The following is a 23,489-nucleotide window of genomic DNA, read 5'->3' on the forward strand; positions in this document are numbered from 1 at the left end:
TCAGCCCCTCAGGAGGCCCCCCGAGGGCTCGTCAGTGACCGCCCCCAGTCACAAGCTCATTTCAAGGGCCCCGTCTCCATTAACCCCCCAAACATGCCTGTTTCGGGATGGAATTCCCCCCTGTGCGGAGCACGGGCCTGGAGAGCACTGCCCATCCCCCTTCCCCTTGAGCCCTTGTGGCCCTGCAGAAGTGTGTGTGTGGGGGGGTGCGAGTTGGGGGGATTACGCTCTAGACTGTTCATGACTGTTGATGAGAAATAGCCACGACCCTAGCAAGCACTGACCTGGTCTCTGCTTCCAGCCGGGCCTGGAGCCCTCAGCGCCCCATGGCCGCGCCCAACAGCACAACGTTCAGTCACCTCAGCTTCGTCCTGGTCGGCATCCCGGGCCTGGAGCCCTGGCACCCCTGGATCTCCATCCCCTTCGCGCTGATGTACACGGCGGCTGTTCTGGGGAACTGTGGTCTCCTCCTGCTCATCGCCACCCAGCGCAGGCTGCACGAGCCCATGTTCATTTTCCTCTCCATGCTGGCGGTGGCCGACTTGCTGTTATCCACCTGCACCGTGCCCAACACGCTGGCAATCTTCTGGTTTGGGTTCAGGGAAATTTCTCTCAATTCCTGCCTCACCCAGGTGTTCTTTGGTCACTTTGTGTTTGTTGCTGAGTCAGGCGTCCTGCTGGCCATGGGGTTCGATCGGTACGTCGCCGTCTGCGACCCCCTGAGGTACACGACTGTCCTCACCAATGAGAAGATCGGGAAAATAGCCACGGCCATTGTCGTCAGAAGCTTTTGTGTAATTGTCCCTTTTGTCTTTCTCCTCAAACGGCTGCCCTTCTGCGCCAGCAACATCATCCCACACTCCTACTGTGAGCACATCGCGGTGGCCAGGCTGGCCTGTTCAGACATAACCCCAAATATCTGGTATAGCTTTGCAGGGCCTATTTTAACCGTTGTACTAGACGTTGTGTTTATTGCTGTCTCTTATGTGCTGATCCTCAGGGCTGTCTTCAAGCTGCCCACCAAAGACGCCCAGCGCAAAACTCTCGGCACCTGTGGCTCCCACGTCTTTATCATCCTCTTATTTTACATCCCAGCCTTTTTCACTCGCCTAAGCCACCGCTTTGGTCAGAACATCCCTAAACAAATTACTGTCCTGCTGGCCAATTTCTACATGCTCGTCCCCCCCGTGCTGAACCCCGTTGTTTACGGGATGAAAACCAAGCAGTTGCGGGAACAAGTGAGCTGTGTGTTGTCTCGGAAGGGGAATTAGTGCTAAATGGTGCCTAGTCCTGAACCATTTGACTTACCAGCAAGCCTCTTCCACAATGCAAGAAGAGGGCCCCTTGGTACCGAAACATGGACATTACCACTCTAACTCCCAGTTGCAAAACAGACTTTTTCAGTTCCTTGGATGTTTTGTTGTACGTCCAGGTGTATGGAACTACATGGGCCCTTCTTGATAGAAGGCTGGGGGGCACTGGGAGAGCACTGATAAAAGTCTCCACATGTTGTAAAGGTTCTTACCAAGAGGATGTTGATCTGTGGAACTCCTTGCTAGAGGATGTTGTGACAGCCAAGAATATAACAGAGTTAAAAAAAGAGCTAGATACATTCATGGGCCAGTTTAACGTCTGTCCCAGGGAAGATAATAGAGCTGGTAATTAAGGAAATCATATGCAAACACTTGGAAGGTAATAAAGTGATAGGGAATAGCCAGCATGGGTTTGTGAAGAGCAAGTCATGCCAAACTAATCTGATAGCTTTCTTTGATAGGATAACAAGCCTTGTGGATAAGGGAGAAGCGGTGGATGTCATATACCTAGACTTTAGTAAGGCATTTGATACAGTCTCGCATGATATTCTTATTGATAAACTAGGCAAATATAACTTAGATAGGGTCACGATAAGGAGGGTGCATAATTGGCTGGATAACCGTAGTCAGAGAGTTGTTGTTAACGGTGCTAAATCCTGCTGGAAAGGGATAACAAGTGGAGTTCCTCAAGGGTCTGTTTTGGGACCCGTACTGTTCAATATCTTCATCAATGATGTAGATATTGGGATAGAGAGTACGCTTATTAAGTTTGCAGATGATATCAAACTGGGTGGGGTTGCAACTTCTTTTGAGGATAGGGACATAATTCAAAATGACCTTAGCAAGTTAGAGAAATGGTCAGAGGTAAACAGGATGAGGTTTAATAAAGAGAAATGCAAAGTGCTCCACTTAGGAAGGAACAATCAGTTCCATACATACAAGATGGGAAGCGACTGTCTAGGAAGGAGCATGGCGGAAAGGGATCAAGGGGTCATAGTGGACCACAAGTTGAATAAGAGTCAACAGTGTGATGCTGTTGCAAAAAAAGCAAGTATGATTCTAGGTTGTATCAACAGGGGTGTTGTAAGCAAAACTCGTGAAGTCATTCTGCCGCTCTACTCTGCACTAGTTAGGCCTCAGCTGGAGTACTGTGTCCAGTTCTGGGCGCCACATTTCAAGAAAGATGTGGAGAAATTGGAAAGGGTACAGAGAAGAGCGACAAGAATGATTAAAGGTCTAGAGAACATGACCTATGAAGCCAGGCTTCATGAACTGGGCTTGTTTAGTTTGGAAAAAAGAAGATTAAGGGGGGACAGGATAGCGGTTTTCAAAAATCTAAAAGGGTGTCACAAGGAGGAAGGAGAAAATTTGTTCCTCTTGGTTTCTGAGGACAGGACAAGGAGTAATGGGCTTAAAGTGCAGCAGGGGAGGTTTAGATTGGACATTAGGAAAAAATTCCTAACTGTCAGGGTGGTCAAATATTGGCATAAATTGCCAAGGGAGGTGGTGGAATCTCCCTCTCAGGAGATATTTAAGAACAGGTTAGATAGACATCTGTCAGGGATGGTGTAGACGGAGCTTGGTCCTGCCTTGAGGGCGGGGGGCTGGACTCGATGACCTCTCGAGGTCCCTTCCAGTCCTATTATTCTATGATTCTATGGGGTTTAGGTCCATCAATGGCAATTTGCCAGGTTGGGCAGAAACGGTGTATCCATCCTCTGCCAGAAGATGCGAATGGGTGGCAGGGGATGGATCATTTGATGATTCCCTGTCCTGTTCATTCCCTCTGGGGTACCTGACACTGGCCACTGTCAGACTAGAGGACACCGGGCTAGGTGGCCCTTTGTTCTGACCCCGCGTGGCCGTTCCTGTGCATGTTCCAATTGTTCTCCTAGCCCAGTGAGGGCAGAGCATGAAGCAAGGGGTTAATGGGGGGCAGGGAGCTTGGGGGCTGCTCTTAGTTAAACTTTCCATCGCTCAGAGTAGCTGACACTGACACGGGGCCCAGGGAGGCTGTGGAACCCCCGTCACTGGAGAGATGTGAGACCGGGCTGGGCTCAGAGCTGACGGGATCGGTTTCACTGGCCCAGAACACAAGGAGGGGTCCTCGGTGTCTGGTTAGCTGCAGCAAAAGCTTTAACCTCCCCCCACCACCACACACCCAGATGTGGGTCTACATCAGTGTTTCCTGAAATTTTTAAGAGTAAGGAACATGAAACAACAATTTTTTTATGAGGATTACCAAGGATTTTTTGTTGACCAAAAAAAAAAGGGGGGGGGAGATGAAGGGTCAAGGGGATAGTTATTGAGGAAAAAAGTCGCCTGTCCCTTTAAGAGTGGCCATTGTTAATTCTGTAGTTCTCCGCGGCACACCTCCGACTGCCTTGCGGAACACGGTTTAAGAAGCACTGGCATAGATTGAAGTCACAGTTGGTGGGAGCCACGTACATTTCCCGGCATAACGACCACCCCTGGCTCCGCTTTGGCCTCCAAAGCAATTTACAAGGTCGCCCATTCAGATGACTTCTCTGGCAGAGCGAGGGGAACCAAGGACTGGGGAGATGGCCAAATACCACCTCATGATCCGAGGATTAGTCTCCTTCTGTCACGTTACTGGATCTTGAGGGGAGCAGCCAGATCACTGATGCACCCGTAGGTGGGGGTGTTGGCCACAAAAATGGTATAAAAGGGGGGGCCATGTGAGGTGTTGATTAGAAGCTCACTGTCTGCTAATCCTATGTACGCTGTTCATGTGTTTGTATAATGTCTGTGTGTGCAATTATAAGCATGTACTTGTATGGATACTGAATATTTCCCTGCATGTGGTTGAGCACTGGGCAGGGCCCCGCCTATGGACATGCTAATCAGCAAGGCCCTGTGGGATAATGGCTCTCAATGGGCCAAGGACACACCTAAAGAATGAGGGTGAATCGTACCTAAGGGCTACCAGCAGTGAACACAGGAATAAGCCGGGGACCAGGTGACCTGCGATAGCCAAGAAGAGACGAAGAAGGAGGGATAAAGAGGCCATGTGGTCGACTCCATCTTGTTCTCAGCTCAGCACTTCATCCCAGAGGCAGCAATGCAGGGATTGAAGAGCCAGAAAGAACTGTGGACCCATCCTGATCCTAGAATGTGCAACAAGGACTCTTAAGCCAGCAGCTGTAACATCTCTGCTAGAGCCTGCATCGAGAACTGGGAGATTCGATGCATGTAACGTACTATCCTTTAACAACCTTGCTCTCATTCTTTTCCTTCTTGTAAGAATAAACCTTTAGGTGTTAGATGCTAAAGGATTGGCTCAGCGTGATTTGTGGGTAAGGTCCAGAGGGTAAATTGACCTGGGAACTGTGGCTGGTTTCTTGGGACCGGACAGAACTTGTTCGGGGTAGGTAGGATTGGGTGCTAGGACCCCCCACCTGTGTATGAGGCTCGGGGCCATCTGGGGCACGGATATTGCTGGGCTGTTGAAGGGGTTTTGATCGTGAGGCTTCAGGCAGGTTGCTGAAGTGCTCTGTGGGACTGGTTTGTGGCCTGTTTGGAGAGGTCACCAGTCTGGGGGCTGTAAGGAGCCCCGGATTTGAGCAATTCGCCCTGAGCAGACGCCCTAAGCTGTGCCCAGATACGGCACGGTCCGTCACACCTTCATTGTCCAAATCCATCGTAATGGCGCATGGTCTGTTATCAATGTGAAAGCTCCCCCTAGCAGATAATAGCGTAGCGCCTCTATTGCCCACTTAACTGCCAGGGCCTCTTTCTCGATTGTGGCATACTGTTGTTCCCGCGGTAATTTCCTGCTTAAATACAGGACTGGGTGTTCCTCCCCTTCCTGCTCCTGCGACAGGACAGCTCCTAGACCTCTGTCTGACGCTTCCGTCTGTACTATAAATGGGTTTGTAAAGTCGGGTTGGTGAAGAACCGGCGTTTGCGTCAATCGGTGCTTTAACGCTTGGAACGCTTTCTCGCACTGAGGGGTCCACTGGACCCTTTGAGGTCTTGTATTTTGGGTCAAGTCCATCAAGGGTGCCGCAATCGTGGCGAAATCGGGTATGAATCGCCGCTAGTAACCGGCTAGGCCCAGGAACTGGCGGACTTGCCTTTTTGAGGTGGGAGCTTTGTATTTTCCCAGGGCTTCTACCTTGTCCACCTGGGGTTTTATCCTTCCCCGTCCCACCACATAGCCTAAATAGGACACTTCCCTTTGTCCAAAGTGGCACTTACTTGGGTTAGCAGTGAGCTTGGCATCGGCCAGGGCTCCAGGGACCGCCTTCAGATGTTGCAGATGTTCTGGCCATGATTCACTATAAATGACAATGTCATCAATATATGCCGCAGCATACGCATGATGTTCATGTAATACCTTGTCCATCAGCCTCTGGAACGTCGCCGCCGCCCCATTCAATCCAAAAGGCATTGTGATGAACTGGAACAGGCCAAATGGTGTGGCGAACGCGGTCTTGGCCTCAGAGGCTGGTGTCAGGGGAATCTGCCAATACCCTTTGGTGAGGACGAGCGTAGAGATGTAGTGGGCCTTACCCAACCGCTCCAGCAGTTCATTTACTCTGGGCATAGGATACGCGTCAAATCACGAAATTGCGTTGATTTTCCGGACGTCTATGCAAAACTGTATTCTGCCATCGGACTTAGGCACCAAAACGATGGGACTGCGCCACTCGCTTCTTGATTCCCTGATCACCCCCATTTGCAACGTCTGTTGCAGCTCTTCCTGAACAGGACCCCACATTTTCAGTGGGAGGGGTCATATGTGGTCCCGGATCCTTTTACCTGGGGTTGTCGCGATATGGTGACTCATCAGAGAGGTCTTAACCGGTTGTGTAGTTAGAACCTGTTCGAATTCCCGAAGGAGGGAGCTCATCTCTCTGCGTTGTTCCTCCGACAACTCTGCCCCGATACGCGTTGCCCCTTCTGCCTTCAAGTCGCCTCCCCAGGGTCCCAGCTGCGGTCCTGGTGGCTGTAAGGTGATAAGCATACCCTCCCGTGCGTTCCACTTCTTTAGTAAATTGACATGATGAATTTGCTTGTCTTTCCGTTTTCCTGATAATTTGATTTCATAATCAACTGGTCCTACCTGTCGTACGACCTCAAAGGGCCCTTGCCATTTAGCCAATAATTTTGAGTCTGCTTATTTTGGGCCTGGAGGAGGTTCTCTCTAGCCAGCTCCCCTACTGCCGGAGTCGCCGTTTTAAGTCCAAAATATACGGGACTGTACCCTTCACTCTTGAGTGCTGTTCCTCCCATGTCTCCTGCAATAAGTCCAGTATTCATCAGGGTTGTCGGCCATGAAGTAATTCAAATGGGGAAAATCCCGTTGACGCCTGGGGCACCTCTCGCACCGCAAATAACAGTGGGAGGCTAGCCCTCCCCAGGTTTCCCTGGTGGCCACTCTGGCCAACACCAGGGAAACTCTATGCCCCCTTCCCGGCCCCGGACCCCTAAAAGGGGCACGGGCTGGCTACGGTGCCCGTGCCAGGTGCAAACCTGCCAGCACCCAGCCAGCAGACCCTGCACCTGGCACGGATCGAGCCAGCCACGCAATGCCCCCCAGCCCTCCTCCTCTTCCCGGGACCAGGCTGGCGGCTCCCGGGAGCTTGCCCGGGACCGCAAGAGGCAGGGCACCCGCCTGGGCTAGTGCGGACATCGATCTCCCACTAGGCACAGGAAAGTGGCCGGCTTGGGCAGGAGAGCTGCCAGCCTGGCCACCCAGGAGCAGGTTTGCATGAAAATCAAGGTGGTCCACTGAGACCCCCGACCCTGAGCCCTGAGCTTACAATGGCCATCCTGGGTCAGACCAAAGGTCCATCTAGCCCAGTAGCCTGTCTGCCGACAGCGGCCAACCCTAGGGACCCTGGAGGGGATGGACCAAAGACAGTGACCAAGCCATTTGTCTCGTGCCATCCCTCTCCGGCCTTCCACAAACCTTAGGCAGGGACACCACTCCTACCCCTTGGCTAATACCACTCCATAGACCCAACCTCCATGACTTGATCTCACTTCCCTTTCAACTCTGTTCTAGTTCTAGCCTTCACAGCCTCCTGCAGCAAGGAGTTCCACAGGTTGACTCTTTGCTTTGTGAAGAACAACTTTCTGTTACTAGTTTGAAGCCTGCTACCCATTCCTTTCCTTTGGTGTCCTCTAGTCCTTCTTTATGGGAACTAATGAAGAACTTTTCTGGATGCACCCTCTCCACCCAACTCCTGCTTTTAGAGACCTCTATCCTGTCCCCCCTCCGTCTCCTCTTTTCTAAGCTGAGAAGTCCCAGTCTCTTTAGCCTCTCTTCATATGGGACATGTTCCCAACCCCTGATCATTTTAGTTGCCCTCCCCTCTCCCAGCCTCTCTCTTCCCCTCTCCCACCTCTTTTTCCCAGTCTCCCCCAGTTTTGTTCAATAAAGACAGATTCCATTTTTGAACACAATTGTCCTTTATTTTGTACATCAAGAAAAGGGGCTAGGGAGGGGTAAGTGGAAGGAGGTGAGGGAGGAATGGGGCACGAGCCCCCGATGGGGAGGACTGGGCTGGCTCTGTGGGCTTCTGGGGGTGGAAGTTCTCCTGCAGCCCCCCAATTGCCCCCTCTCCCCAGATGGCAGCCTGCGGCAAGTGCAGCCGGGCTGATGGCCGAGTGGTGTGATGTGCCCAGTGTGGGCACTCCGGGCAATCCAAGCCAGGACTGGTTTTCAAGCGGGGCACCCCTGAGAACTGTCTGTCCGGGGTGGGGGTCGGGTCTCTTTAAGCACAGCCCTCGGCTAGCCTGAAACAGCATCTCCACACTCTAAGTCCTCCTCTGATGCCCTGCCGGCACTGCTTCCGGCCATCCTTAGCCCAAAACGCTAATTTGAACTAGTTTTTAGTTCTAGACGCGTTAGTTCGAATTAGCTTAGTTCGAATTAACTAATTCGAACTAAGTTAGTTCGAACTAACTCTGTAGTGTAGACATACCCTAACTCTCTTCCAGCCTTGCCCCCCAGCCAGGGCAGCTTCCACCTTCCTTTGTTTCTCCCCATGGGGGGTAGCTGGTCAGACAGGTTTGGAGCCCCCTTTGCATAATGACTCACCCTTTTCCCTGCTGGGTCTTGCTGCAGACAGCAGAGGTCGCCACAGCCCTAGCAAGGTACTCCCACTACGTCACACCGTGCACGTGGTGCTTGGAGAAGGCACCGGACCCGGGTATGTGGCTATGGGGGGGCCCCGCCCCCGGGCCTGCGGCTATGGGGGGGGTCGCCCCCAGGCACGCTAGTGTCCCCACCCCCTGGCGCCCGGAGGGCGAACGGCCATGCCCCCTGGCGCCCGGCAACCTCAAATGGTTGGGCACCACTGCTGTAGGGCCTCCCAGGACCTCCAACACTTATTGTTTTTTTTTCCCAATTCCCTGCTCTTGTCCCGTGGCCCTACTGACCACCGTTTGCTCACAACAGCCCCTTTCACCTCAGGGTGGGGTTACTGCACCCACATTCTCCACCATCTGTCAGGGTGCACGCCCCCTCCGTGCTTCAGTGCCCCCTGACTGTCCTCATCTAGCCCCTCTCAGGGCAAGTTCCAGACGGGTTGCTCATCATTGGCATTGGGGTTATCTCTACTGCCCCGCTTACCTGGGCTGCATTGTGATCCGCCTCCCAACCCGGGGCCTGGCCTCCCGCCCCTAGCCAGGGGGAGTCTTGGCTGGCCCTCTCCCAGCCCGGGCTCAGGGCCTCAAGCCTGGTGTTAAAGGGCCAGTGCAGGGCAGGCACCCTGTCACACACACAAAGAGCTGGAGGGGTGAGCAGGAAGGATGCCCGGAGGCTTTGCTGTGTGAAAGGGGCTCCCTTTGCAGATGTGACCAAGTGTGTGGTCTCCCGGCATTTCGGACACAGCTATTGGTCATGTATTGAGATAGGCCTGGATCCCCATTCTACTGGGCATTGAGCAAACAAGCCCCAAAAGGGTCCCCAGAGCAAAACGAGAATCAATTTACGGGTCACGGCCATGACGGGCCAGTCCCGGTTCACAGATACTGGAATCCACAGTCCCTGCTCAAAACTCCCATTGACTTTGATTTCCCATCATAGGAGACAAAAGGAAATCTATAAAAAAAGGAGATAATGGAGTCGGTGGCAGGCCACTGGCCACGCAGGGTTTTAATTGTTCAGCTGTATTATCACTCAGCTGCGTCTCTGCTGGAGCTGCAGGGGGAATTTCCAGCCGCGTTTCCGTTCCTAGACACCAGGAACATCACTCGTGTAAACACACAAATCCCCTGATCCCAGCCTGCCCCTGCCTGTGGCTGAGCTGGAAACTGCTCTGTGCCCAGGGCTCCCTGCTGGCTCCGACCCCGCTGGGACTCCCAGGCAGGCAGGATAAATGTCCCTGCCTCCGAGCCCCGGCCAGTGCGGTTCCTGCCCCTGCAGCTCCCCACCTGGATCCCAGGCAGAGACTCCTCATCCCCGGCTGGGGCAGGTGCCTGGTGAGTGTTGGGGTGGAAGGTGGCTCCCGCTTGGCTGCCCCCCTGCTGAGAAAGGTGCCCTCGTGTGTTAACAGTGGGACCTAAGCTCGCCAAGGACCCAGTCCAGGGGAACCCCCCACGATTCCCGGTGTCCCTGGGAACGGGGGGCAGACTGAGGGGCAGTAGGATGGCGCCCGCAGGGGAAGGAAAGGCAGGGGAAGCACAGAGCAGGTTGCCAGGGGCACACGTCTCGGTTTCCCTTCCTGAGAGCCCAGGGCAGGGCCGGGAAGAGGCACCAGCATTTCCTACCCTGAGCCCCAATGTCTCCGCTACGAAATGCGAATGAACGTCCGGGACACAGACACGGGGGCAGGGCTGGAGGTGGCAGAGAGGGCGGGTGCATGGACAGACGGGCAGGGACAGACGGACGCTCTGTAGTTACTCTGTGCTGGGAGGGAAGGTTCAATTCTCATGGAGCAGCCGACGTCTCCGTTCTCAAACCCTGCATCAGGGCTGCCGGGGGCTGGGCCGGCCCGGGGGGGGGGGGGGGGCTGGGGAAAGGCTGCCCAGGGACACCGAGTGGGGCTGTCTGGGTGCCGTGTCCCCCTGACCCCGGGGCACAAGCTGGCCCCAGACAGTCTCCAAGCTTGGCAGCCGCAGCTCCAGCATTTTCCTCCCTGCGCCAGGGCAGCCGGTGAGTCCCAGAGAGCAAAGGCAGGTCCCCACCCGCGGCCCCTGCCTGGCTCCGCTGCCTTTCTGGGCCGGGCAGGTTGCACCCCTGGGGATCGGGTCTGTGTTACTGACAAGCTGCTGGCCTGGGGCAGCAAATCACAAGCAGCTCCCGCTAACGGGCGTTTCCAGCCTGGTTTAGAGCAGGGTCCGGTTTGACCAGCCTGCCCCCTGCGCCCGGGAGCAGCACCAGGGGCTCCAGGGAATATACGAACGTAAGAGCGGCCAGACGGGTCAGACCAAAGGTCCATCCAGCCCAGTGTCCTGTCTGCCCAGAGTGGCCAGTGTCAGGTGCCCCAGAGGGAGGGAGCACATCCAGCAATCCTCACATGCTCCCTCTCCTGTCACCCATTTCCAGACAAAGAGGGGCTAGGGACACCATTCCTACCCACCCTGCCAAATAGCCAGGGCTCGACAAATAATACAATCTACTTGCCCATGCAACCCGGAAGAGCCAGGTTTGAGCAATCTGCACATGCACAGAATGATCTGCGCATGTGCAGATCGCTGGAGAGTGCGGCTGGTGAGCGGGGCGCTCCGCGGATCGACGAGCCCTGCTAATAGCCATTGATGGACCTAACCTCCATGAGTCTATGTAGCTAATTTTTGAACCCTGTTAAAGTCCTAGTCTTCACAACATCCTCTGGCAAGGAGTTCCACAGGTCGACTGTGTACTGAGTGTTTTGTTTTCAACCTGCTGCCTATTAATTTCATGTCGTGACCTCTAGATCGTATATTGTGGGAATAAGTAAATAACAGGAAGGGAAAGATGCTCCAGCCCGGGCAGATGTGGGACAACGTGACACTTCTTCCGGCATCGCCGTGAGCTGCAGTCATCAGCCACCGATTGCACGGGCAGGCGAGAGGTTTCATCTCTCTTCCATACTCGTGTACTCAGCATTTTCATAATTATTAATGGCTGGTGATTAGCACAGGCCTGCAGCCACGCTCTGCCCGGCAATGCCCAATTCCTACTGGGGAGAGGCTGAATTTCATTTGCTGCGGCCACACACGCTGCAGTGAGTCCCTTCTGGGGACAGACTGGAGGCTCTCACTCCGCTGAGTGGCACTAAGAGGGGGACGGGGTGATGTGAGCGCAGCGTCTCCGTGCCCACGGGGGGGAGCAGACGTTTGCTAAGAGAGCTCCTCAGTCCCGCAGGGAAATCAATAACTAAATTCAACGGCTGGAAGGGGAAGCTGAACAAATTCAGAAACAAGGTTTGAGTTGTTACCCGGGAGGGGGATTCGCCCTTGGGACAAGTGACCACATGCTGGCCCAAATTCTCCACCCTTGATAATCTTTACATCAAGATTGGAGGGGTTTTATAAGGAGCTGCCCCCTTCAAACAGAAGCTGATTTCACAGAAACCCTCCTGCCTGTATTATACAGAGTGATGGACAGGGGAAGTGCTGAGCAGCATCCGGTGACTAAAGAGTTAAAATCAGATAGATAGCAAAGGTGTTGGCCAGTGGACCAGGAGAACCAATCGAAATAGAGGGTTGAAATTTAAATTGGATCTAGGTTCCCTGCCTGCTTTCTTTGGGGGGGGGATGAAAAACCAGTCGTTGAGAGAGACAGAATGATGTAAACCCAGGCAGGACTGCCAGGCCTCCAAGGAATTTGGGGCATGAGAGTGAACTGAACAAAGAGAAAATTAGAAGTAAATTAAATGAAAAGTGAATCTAGTCATGTTAAGGTTAATTTTTTTTTTAAGTGTTGCGGTTTGGTTTGAAGAGCTCTGTGTGAATCTCTGCCTCCCCTCCCCATTTACCATCTAGCATTGTGACCAGAGACTTATGTCTACACTACAGAGTTTTGTAGGAAAAATAGCCATTTTTATGACAAAACTAGAGGAACGTTCACATTGCAATCGCATTCTTCTGCAAGAAAATCGAAAGAACAGAGGGGTTTTTCCGACATTTTTAATCCTCATTCTGTGAGGAGGGAAAGCCTTTTTGTGAAAGATCTCTTTCGGAAAAAGGCGTGTGTGGAAGGGGAAGAGGGAGTTCTTTCGAAAGAAGAGAAAAAAAACACAGGTGCCCTGGCATTCCGGCCATAGCAATCACAGCTTACATGCGAGAGAGCATCCATTCAGTCTGGACTCTCTCTTTCGAAAAAGAAGATTGCTTTTTCAATGCACTTTTTCATTGTGGACACGCTCTTTCAGAAGTTTTTTCGGAAGATGTCTTCTGAAAGAAGCCTGCAGTCTAGACATAGCCTGAGTTTTAATTTGTTTTCCTTAGTTGCTCTGTAACATCTAAAACCAAATTTGTTTTCTCAAGTTTATCTTTTGTTTTCTAATTAAAAAAAAACTTTTTCTAAGGTGATGATTTGATTCTTGTGTCATGGAAGGTCTGTCTGTGTATCTGCAGGCCTCCGACTGAGTGATCAGCTACTGGAGCCTGCAGCTTGTTTTCCTCTTTTCTTTTTTCAAGCTCTTTTAAGGCAAAAGATCTCGGGGTATCCGTGGGGGTGGGTTCAAGTGTTCACCCCTGATTTTTTTAGGGATAAAAATCACTGGATGGTGGCAGCGATTCCCCAAAATCTGTGTGTTATGATTGGGGGGAAGTTTTTGTAACCAGTGCCTGGAGAGGCAAAGGTGGTTTTTTTTTCTTTTCTTTTTGAGCTTTGCAGGCCTTCACCTTCTGCACTCGGAGTCCCGGAGCAGGGAACAGCCCTGACATACAGGGAGTCAGGTGTGATGGTCCCAGGAGTGATTTCTGGCTTTCGAATCTGTGACTCTGGGAGTCACCCTCTCTGATGTGACCAGATGTGGAGCGGTCGGTGTATTTGCTTGCTCCGCTGCCTACTGTTGTGTTCAGCATCGCTCAGTGGGGAAGTACAGAGAAGGAACAGAGCTGGGAGAAGATAGTTTCCAGATGTCGCACAGCTGAACTCCGCCTGTCAGTGTGTTTCTGCGTCTAGTCCTAGAGAGTTATCCGCCCGGCCAGTCTTGCTTTCTAGCTTGTTCCCTAGGGTTTGCGGGTGTTCACGTCTGTGCTCCCTGACGGGTCACTGTCCCAGGGTACAGTTCTGATGGTTACAGCTATAAATGCAGCTCTTGGACTCAGTTTGCAGTACAGCAAAGAAAGCCCTGTGATGGACGCCCCTCTATGCTTTATGAAATCGAGGGATGGACATGAATTTATGTGACTCAAAGGTGCTTTGAGCGAATTATTTCGTGCAAACCACCAATTTTCATGTCGCAATCCGCTGGGTCTGTTTCCCTTTCTTTGATGTGTGTGTCACTGGTGTGCGTAAAATTAGACACGTGGAGAGGGGAATACTCTGTGGGGATCAAATGTGCAGACCTGGCGGGTGTTATCTTCAAAGTCTTGATGAGTGACAGTTAAACAATCTCTTTTGCCCTTAAGTGCTAGCAGGGATTGGTAGGGAGTGGCCTAGATTACAAAAGAAGAGGAAAGCAGAGGCCTGGGTCTTTTGGCTCGGCTGCACCTGAACGAAGGAGCCGAAGACCCCAGGGTGGGGAGACAGCCTGGTTTGGAGGGGCAGCTGGAAAAGAGGTTCTAGGGGGAGTTTGAGTAAGTTTCTCCTGAGGTTTCAGTGGAGAATTAGCCAAGAGATTTTGTTATTTTTGGTTTGTAACCTACTTTGCTTGGCCTGTTCTCACTTATCACTAATTAAATCCTACTGCTCGTGCTTAAGAAAATCATTTTTATTTTCTATTAAACCCAATGTAAATAAGGGTATGTCTACACTCCCCCGCTAGTTCGAACTAGCAGGGGTAGTCATCCGCAGTTGCAAACGAAGCCCAGGAACGAGGTGTACAGCTAGTTTGGATTAGAAGCCTAATCCGAACTAGCTAGTCCGTGCCACGTGTAGCCGCGCGTCACGGGGTCCGAACTAGCTGGCATTTAAAAATGACACCGGCCGGCTTCATGCAAATGAAGCCCGGGAAATTCACATCCCGGGCTTCATTTGCAACTGCGGATGACTACATTACCCCAGCTAGTTCGAACTAGCGGGGTAGTGTAGACATACCCTAATTGCCCCACCGAGGGCTCGTCTGTGACCGCGCCCAGTCAAAAGCTCATTACAAGGGCCCAGTCTCTGGCTATTTCCATTAGCCCCCCAAACGTGCCTGGTTCAGGATGGAATTCCCCCGTGCGGAGTACAGGCCCAGAGAGCACTGCCCATCCCCCTTCCCCTCGAGCCCTTGTGGCCCTGCAGGAGCGGGGTGGGGGGAGGTGGCGGGATTACGCTCTAGACTGTTAATGGGGCTGTCGATGTGAAATAGCCACGACTGCAGCATCGGGAGCCCAGCAAGCACTGACCTTGTCTCTGCTTCCAGCCGGGCCCGGCGCCCAAGCGGAGCCCTCAGCGCCCCATGGCCGCACCCAACAGCACAACGTTCAGTCACCTCAGCTTCGTCCTGGTCGGCATCCCGGGCCTGGAGCCCTGGCACCCCTGGATCTCCATCCCCTTCGCGCTGATGTACACGGCGGCTGTTCTGGGGAACTGTGGTCTCCTCCTGCTCATCGCCACCCAGCGCAGGCTGCACGAGCCCATGTTCCTTTTCCTCTCCATGCTGGCGGTGACCGACGTACTGTTATCCACCTGCACCGTGCCCAACATGCTGGCCATCTTCTGGTTCAGGGTCAGGGAAATTTCTCTCAATTCCTGCATCACCCAGGTGTTCTTTGTGCACTTTGTGTTTGTTGCTGAGTCAGGCGTCCTGCTGGCCATGGGGTTCGATCGGTACGTCGCCGTCTGCGACCCCCTGAAATACACGACTGTCCTCACAAATGAGAAGATCAGGACAATAGCCACGGCCATTGTCGTCAGAAGCTTTTGTGTAATTGTCCCTGTTGTCTTTCTCCTCAAACGGCTGCCCTTCTGCGCCAGCAACATCATCCCACACTCCTACTGTGAGCACATCGGGGTGGCCAGGCTGGCCTGTGCAGACATAACCCCAAATATCTGGTATGGCTTTGCAGTGCCTATTTTAACCGTTGTACTAGACGTTGTGTATATCGCTGTGTCTTATGTGCTGATCCTCAGGGCTGTCTTCAAGCTGCCCACCAAAGACGCCCAGCGCAAAACTCTCGGCACCTGCGGCTCCCACGTCTGTATCATCCTCTTATTTTATGTCCCAGCCTTTTTCACTCTCCTAAGCCACCGCTTTGGTCAGAACATCCCTAAACACATTCACATCCTGCTGGCCGATCTCTACGTGCTCGTCCCCCCCATGCTGAACCCCGTTGTTTACGGGATGAAAACCAAGCAGCTGCGGGAACAAGTGAGCTGTGTGTTGTCTCGGATGGGAAATTGGTGCTAAATGGTGCCTAGTCCTGAGCCACCTGACTTACTAGCAGGCTTCTTTCACAATGCAAGAAGAGGGCCCTTCAGCACCGACACATGGACGTTAACACTCTAACTCCCAGTTGCAAAACAGACTTTTTCAGCTCCTTGGATGTTTTGTTGTACGTCCAGGTGCACGGAACTACATGGGTCCTTCTTGATAGAAGGCTGGGGGGCACTGGGAGAGCGCTGATAAAAGTCTCCACATGTTGTAAAGGTTCTTACCAAGAGGATGTTGATCTGTGGAACTCCTTGCTAGAGGATGTTATGACAGCCAAGAATATAACAGAGTTCAAAACAGAGCTAGATACATTCATGGGGGTTAGGTCCATCAATGGCCATTTGCCAGATTGGGCAGAAAGTGTCGCCAGCCTGTTTCAGAAGATGCGAATGGGTGGCAGGGGATGGATCATTTGATGACTCCCTGTCCTGTTCATTCTCTCTGGGGTACCTGACACTGGCCACTGTCAGACTAGAGGACACTGGGCTAGGTGGCCCTTTGTTCTGATCCCGCGTGGCCGTTCCTGTGCATGTTCCAATTGTTCTCCTGGCCCAATGACTGCAGGGCACGAAGCAAGGGGTCAATGGGGTCAGGGAGCTTGGGGGCAGCTCTTAGGAAAACCTTTCCATCGCTCAGAGTAGCTGACACCGACACGGGGCCCAGGGAGGCTGTGGAACCCCCGTCACTGGAGAGATGTGAGACCGGGCTGGGCTCAGGGCTGACGGGATCGGTTTCACTGGCCCTGCCTCAGCGCCGGGGCTGGACGATACGACCCGGCGAGGCCCCTGGAGCCTGACATCTCTCTGCAGCGCTGAGCACTGATCTGCTGATGAGGCCGGGCCTGTTTCTTGCCCCTCGCCAGGGAAAGGAATCCCTTCTCCTTGCCCTGTCGCTAGGCGCCCTTCGGCCTCCCCGCCCAGCCCCTCTCCTGGGCTCGCCTCCCCTCACAGCTCGAAGGCCAGGCCTCCGCGTTGGGTTTGCTTTCATTGGCCAGTGGAGCCATTGGGGGCAGGGTGAGACGGGGGAGCCCCTCCCCCGCCAGGGATGTGCAGGCCAAAGGTATAAACATCCCCCCGTCTCCACCCCGGTCAATGTGACCAGGCCCAACCCCTGAGCAAACGGCACCCGGGCAAGCAGCATCTTCGGTGCCCCCCCTGTGGAATCCCTTCTTTGTATTGCCCCTGTAGCCTGTCTCGTGCTTGGACGCACTCACATGCACCATTCAAAGCCTGTGCACGAGGAGCTGTACAGCTGTGTTGCTCTGGGTCATAGGACAGCAAATAAAAACCCTGTTTCCTCAAAGCTTCTAGAAACTATTTCAGTTGCAGAAGGACCGAATTGTCCCAGCAGACCCTGGGAAATGTGCCTAGCGCCCAGTGTCTGTGCTGCTTCTCGGTGGGGGCAGGGACCTCAGCTGTGTCTACGTTATCACCCCTTTCCGGAAAAGGGATGCTAATGTAGACTTCGGAATTGCAAATTCCGCGGGGGATTTAAATATCCCCCACGGCATTTGCATTTACATCGCTGCCGCTTTTTTTGGGCTTCGGGATAAGCCGGAGAAAAGTGCCAGTCTAGACGCGATTCTCCGGAAAATAAGCCCTTTTCCGGAGGATCTCTTATTCCTACTTATTTAAATCCCCCACAGAATTTGCAATTCCAAAGTCTACATTAGCATCCCTTTTCCGGAAAGGGGTGCCAATGTAGACACAGCCGTAATGTCTAGTCTTAGGATCATAGAACCATAGAGCTGGAAGAGACCTCAGAAGGTCAAGTCCAGCCCCCTGCTCTAGGCAGGACCAATCCCAACTAAATCAACCCGGCCAGGGCTTTGTCAAGCCGAGACTTAAACACCTCTAGGGATGGAGACTCCACTACTTCCGTAGGGAACCCATTCCAGTGCTTCACCACCCTCCTAGTGAAATAGTTTTTCCTAATATCCAACCTAGACCTCTCCCACCACAACTTGAGACCTTTACTCCTTGTTCTGCCATCTGTCACTACTGAGAACAGCCTCTCTCCAGCCTCTTTGGAACTCCCCTTCAGGAAGTTGAAGGCTGCTCTCAAATGTCCCCTCACTCTTCGCTTCTGCAGACTAAATAGACACAGCCCAGGGGCCTGTCTCTGGTTATTTGACTCTGTAACGTGCTGTCCTTTGAGTGCCACAGCCGCCCAATTCCAATGTTTCAGGGAATCTTCTTGCCGCCCACAGGACCAGCCCTGTGGCTTTTGGTTCCATCAATAAAATATCAAGGGAGCCAAGCAGAACACAAGGAGGGGTCCTCGGTGTCTGGTTAGCAGCAGCAAAAGCTTTAACGTCCCCCCACCACCACACACACCCAGATGTGGGTCTACATCAGTGTTTCGTAAACTTTTTAAGACTGAAGAACATGAAACAATATTTTTTTAATGAGGAATACCAAGGATGTTTTGTCGACCAAAAAAAAGGGGGGGGGGAGGGGAAGGGTCCAGGGGACAGTTATTGAGGAAAAAAAGTCGCCTGTCCCTTTAAGAGTGGCCATTTTTAATTCTGTATTTCTCCGCGGCACACCTCCGACTGCCTTGCGGAACACGGTTTAAGAAGCACTGGCATAGATTGAAGTCACAGTTGGTGGGAGCCACGTACATTTCCCGGCATAACGACCACCCCTGGCTCCGCTTTGGCCTCCAAAGCAATTTACAAGGTCGTCCATTCAGATGACTTCTCTGGCAGAGCGAGGACTGGGGAGATGGGGTGTCCTCTAAGAGAGGTGGAGATGGGTTGTCCTCTAAGAGAGGTACATAAAGAGCTTGAGGGGTGAGCAGGAAGGATGCCCGGAGGCTTTGCTGTGTGAAAGGGGCTCCCTTTGCAGATGTGACAAAGTCTGTGGTCTCCCGGCATTTCGGACACAGCTATTGGTCATGTATTGAGATAGGCCTGGATCCCCATTCTACTGGGCATTGAGCAACCCAGAAACCCGTCACCTTCCTACCATCCACCTCCAGGGGTATGAGGCACTCGCTCCGCAGGGGCCGTCCTGCCCCCACCCGGTACACGGAGAAATCCGCCTCCTGAGAATCAGACCTCCCAGGGGAGGTGCACTGAGCATCCTTCCCCTCTCTCTGAGCTGAGGTTTGCCTGCCAGCCCCTGCCTCTGGGGCAGCCTGCCCTTCCTCCCGCCCCAGCCAGTTAACCCTGGACAGTCCCCGGTCCTGAGACCTGGTGCATTGAGCCCTCTTGTGGCCTTTTTGCCCACAGCGCTGGCAAGTTAGGCTTTGGGCTGTCTCTGTCCAGGCCCTGGCTGGTTCTCTGGGGCGCAGACGACCTGTTCCTTGGGCTCGCCTCGTAGTTGACTCCCTCCGTCGCTCCACCGAGATCCGGTCTCTGCGCGATTCCCTTTCTCTCCGGGACTCCCGTTCACACCCGGACCGGCTCTCCGTGAACACATCTGCCAGCCTCCTGGCCTCCTGGGGGGTCTCTGGTCTCCGGTCCTTGAGCCACAGCCTCAGTTTGGGTGAGCACGCTTCATAGAGCTGCTCCATCATGACCAGCTTGAGCAGCTCCTCTGCGGCCTGGGCTCCAACTCCAGACACCCACTTGCGGCAGTATTGCGCCAGGCGGGAGGCCAGGTCCACATAGGTCTCCTGTGGCTCCTTCTGCACCCCCCGGAACTTCTTCCTGTACATCTCGGGGGTCAGCCCGAACTTGTGCAGCAGGGCCTCCTTGACTCGGTTGTAATCCCCTGGCTGTAGGTCCTCCAGCTGACTGAGCACTCCGGCCGCCTCCTGGTTCAGTGCGGGGATGAGCTCCTGCAGCCAGTCAGCTGGGGGGACACGCTGCAGTCCACAGGCCCTCTCAAAGGAGCTGAGGAACCCGTCTATGTCGCCCATGTCCTTCAATTGGGCCACCATGAGCCTCTCCAAGCCTCTGGCAGTCCCGGGACCCTGGGGCCCATCCACTCTGGGCGCATCCAGGGCCCCGCCGGTTCTCTGCTCTGCCATGGCCAACTCATGCTGTCGCTGCCTCTCTCGGTCCTCTATTCCAATTCCTTTATCCGCAGCTGGATCTCCAGCCGCTGCAGCTCCGCTGGGCTGGCCCCTGCCGTAGATGGGCTACAGCTTGCAGGCCTCCTGGGGGAAGCTGTCCCGTCTCTCCGGTGGGTTTCAGCGCTCCTCGCCCTCTCTGAGCCTGACACACTTTCAGGGGGGGTCTGGCTGCTCCCCCTGGGGACAAGATCCTGGCCCTGTGGCTGGTCATTCTCTTCCAGCTGGGCCTTGGTTGCTTTCTGCACAGGCAAGCCCCTCTCTCTGCACAGCTTCACCAGTCGGGCGTGGGCCATCTGCCCACTGGTCCCCTCGGTGCAGACTCACCAGTCTAGTGCTGCAGCGCCCCACGATTCCCAGGAACCGCTTTGCTCCGTCTCCTGAATGCCTGGCTACTGGGCTCTTGCTTCTAATGCGCCTTGTCACTCGCCGCTGGAAGCTCCATTTACGGGGTGCAGTGCATCCCGCTCCTGACACCAGTGTGGTGGCTCTTTGGGGGTCCCCCGCCTCCTGCACCCCCGGAATGGCACGAACAGACTCCACCAGCCAGTAGAATAGAGGTGGTTTATTGCTTCTCCAGCATACAGCACAGCACAGATGTCATCAGGTTACAGGCAACGGGAGGCCCCTGGCGACGTGAATGGGCAGCTCCCCAGTACACCTGAGGGGGGCCCTGAAGCATGAGGAGCGAGGGGAAATTTCTTTGGTTCTGTGTGTGCTGACGTGTCTAGAGACACCGTCTCCATCTGGCCTGGGGGCAGGCAGGTGTTGCCACTGATGGAGCTGGGCCCTTGTCAGGGGCACACGTGTGCCGTGCTCCACTAGAGTCTGCTGGCGGGTCTGACCGGCCTTCGTTTGCCAGGCCTCAGGCCTCCTGCCAGGCCCTGACACCAGCGCCCGTGTTCCAGGCCCTCTCCCGGCTGCCGTCCCACCTTGTCCTTCATGGGCAGGTGTCCCCCATCGCCCTGGGGGAGCAGAATCCATGAGCTGTGAATGGGCCAGTGGGCGAAACACTGTGATGTGGTGACCTCACTTTGCCCTGCAGCCGTCCACACCCCGTCTGGGCCGTGGGCTGGGCCTTCCCGTGTAGCGCTGAGGGGCAGATTGTATCGTCCTGTTGGGTCTGGTCTCTGCTGATGGGCCTGGGAGTGTTCAGCTCTGGCTTTGGCTGAGGAATGCTGTTGTACGTAGGACTCATGGTCTAGCATGGCAGAAAACTCTGTTCAGGAACCTCTTTAGCCCTTTCCTAATAATCCCCACTGAGTTTAAGAGAGGATGGGCATGATGGTGAAAAAAAAGAGATCTGTATAAAAATAAATTAACAAACATAGTAGAGAACAAACATGCTGTGAAACGTGGAAGGCTACAGCACAGGCGGGTGCCTTGTACGATAGAGTATTGCAAGGTATAATCGTGGCTGTTAAATGTGTGAGAAAGAGCTGAAGGAAGGCTCCCATGACAGCCAGATGGAGAGGGAGACACACTGTTTGCTCCTGCTTTGCTGAGTTGTGTAGGTGTTCAGCTGATGGGGTGGTATTTTGTTCATTGTAATCAAGGTGGCTGGCGTTAGGTCACAAAGTGTGTTGTCACTAATTGCAATATCTGTAAAATGGTGGGAACACAAAAGAATAAAGTCTGTGCTTCACCTGGCATAAAGGAGGGAAACGCTCTCGGAGTACGTCTACACAGCAATGTTATTTCGAAATAACTTAGTCCGTGTCTACACACAGACAGTTATTTTGAAATAACATTGAAATACTATCGAGCTGGAGGGCTTCTTACTCCAACTCGGCTTGTCTCGGCTTGTCTCAGCTTCACGAAGTCCTGGCTGGGTTGATCTAGTTGGGACTAGTCTTGCCTTGGGTAGGGGCCTGACTTGATGACCTTCTGAGGTCTGTTCCAGCTCTATGATTCTATGACTCCTGTAACCCTGATTGGACGAGGAGTAAGGGGAGTAGGAGGAAGAGGGCTTTATTTCCAAATAAGTGCTGTGTAGACACTCCCAATTTCAAAATAAGCTGTTTTGAAATAAGCAATGCAATTGTGGTAGCTCAATTTGCATAGCTTATTTCCAGTTAAGCCCTGCAGTGTAGACACATCCTCCGTTTAAAGAATGAGATTCTGGGCGTGGGTGTGTAAATACAGTTCACTTCTGTTTGCTTAGATCTGCTAGATACTCAACTGTTCCAATGGTGTTTGGTCCATTGTCATTAATTTGACTGTGGTGGGGTCACAAAACAGACTTTCTTCTTCTGTGCTCCCCCCATACCTACAGACATTGCAATTAGGGTTAAGACAATTTGTGACCCAACACCGGCCAAGCTGATTACAACCAGCAAAACCCCGCTCCCTCAATTGAATACCTAAGGACGTTGAGCAAACTGTGGTTAAGTAGACACATGCAGGTTTTCTCTCCAGGGCCGGCCTTTCCATGAGGCGAATTGAGGCAGCTGCCGCAGGTGCCAGACTCTGGGGGGGGCGCCATTAGTACCCAGAGTGTAGAAAATTGTGTCTGCTGCTGGTGCAGATGTGTTCTCTCTGCTCTAGATGCACAGAGACGGTGGTAGAGCAAAACAGGAAGAAGGCAGAATTGAGACCTTTCAAAGTTTTGGCCAAAGAGACGGGGCGTCATTTGAGCTCCCCACCTCAGGTGCCAAAATGTTGTGGGCCGGCCCTGTTTCTCTCCCTTCCCAGCAGGCTGTAACGGGAGCCTTCCTTGCTCCTGCTCACACACTGAACAGCAATGGGAACACTTCGCAATACTCTACCCTACTTACACAGTCCATGACGTGTTTGATCCCCGCTGTATATTTTTTAAATTTTTATACAGGTCTTTTTTACAAGCCTGCCCATTCTTTATTAAACTAAGTGGGGATTGGCATCAGTGCCCCTTTCGCCCTCCCCTACCCTGCACAGCGAGTAAGAGGCTCCCAGGAGGGCAGCTCCAAGGCAGGAGCAGCATGACAGTGGGTGAAGGGGCAACTGAACCACCAGCACTTGATAACTTCCTGGCCAAACCAGTCAGGGTCACCTGTCAAAGGCTCCAAGATCTATGGGTAGATCCCGATCGACTGGTTGGTGACCACTGCTCTAGATCAAAGTCGTGGTTGATGGGAGCCATGTTCACCTCTCAGCTTTGGCCTCCAAAGCAATTTGAAAGATCATCCCTTGGGATGAGTTCTTTGCCAGAAAAAGAGAAGAGAGAAGGGGAAAGAAATGGGTGTTCCCTGACTTCCCTCGGAGGGGGAGACACACAACGAGCGTGTGGGGTGGGACAGAAGGATGCCTGCAGCCCCTACTGTGTTCAGGGCACAAACAGAAGATGCGACATAGTGTGAGGCCTCAGCGATTGGTGATTTATGGCTATGGAGAGAGTGCTACTCCCTGCCCCATGCTAGGCACTGAGGACATGGAGCTACCAAAACCTCTGTGCTGCAGAAGGGACGTGAGGCTCGACCAGCGAGTTCTCTATTTTCCAGGTGTTTTTCCTTCTTCCTATTTCCCTTTTGCATGCAAGGCCCAGCCATGAAGTGTCGGCCCCAACTCGGAGCCACTGGAAGCCAGTCGCAGCCCTGAAACACTGATTGACTTAGAATTCCTTAAATGTGTGAGACTATAATTGAAAGATAGCAGAGGAGTTAACAGAATCTCTTCCAGGCCACTGGCT

The 23,489-nt window shown here is 53.3% G+C and overlaps 2 protein-coding genes across 2 annotated transcripts; both read left to right on the top strand.

Moving 5' to 3' along the window:
• The first annotated feature begins 232 nt into the window (after positions 1-232).
• On the top strand, positions 233-2,296 carry LOC149526058 (olfactory receptor 52B2-like). The gene has a single exon (XM_089777069.1). The coding sequence runs from the start codon at positions 327-329 to the stop codon at positions 1,269-1,271; it is 945 nt and encodes a 314-aa protein (XP_089633195.1). The 5' UTR covers positions 233-326; the 3' UTR covers positions 1,272-2,296.
• Positions 2,297-14,827: 12,531 nt separating this feature from the next.
• On the top strand, positions 14,828-16,951 carry LOC102463662 (olfactory receptor 52B2-like). Its single transcript, XM_006128583.3, has one exon. It carries the CDS (start codon positions 14,828-14,830, stop codon positions 15,776-15,778), a length of 951 nt encoding a protein of 316 aa, XP_006128645.3. The 3' UTR covers positions 15,779-16,951.
• The last annotated feature ends 6,538 nt before the right edge of the window (positions 16,952-23,489 follow it).

The sequence above is a fragment of the Pelodiscus sinensis genome, chromosome 1 (assembly GCF_052426305.1).
Source record: "Pelodiscus sinensis isolate ZL-2025 chromosome 1, ASM5242630v1, whole genome shotgun sequence".
Classification (NCBI taxonomy): Eukaryota; Metazoa; Chordata; order Testudines; family Trionychidae; genus Pelodiscus; species Pelodiscus sinensis.

Coding starts and splice junctions, on each gene's coding strand:
- LOC149526058 (XM_089777069.1), top strand. CDS start 327: ATGGCCGCGCCCAACAGCACAACGTTCAGTCACCTCAGCTTCGTCCTG.
- LOC102463662 (XM_006128583.3), top strand. CDS start 14,828: ATGGCCGCACCCAACAGCACAACGTTCAGTCACCTCAGCTTCGTCCTG.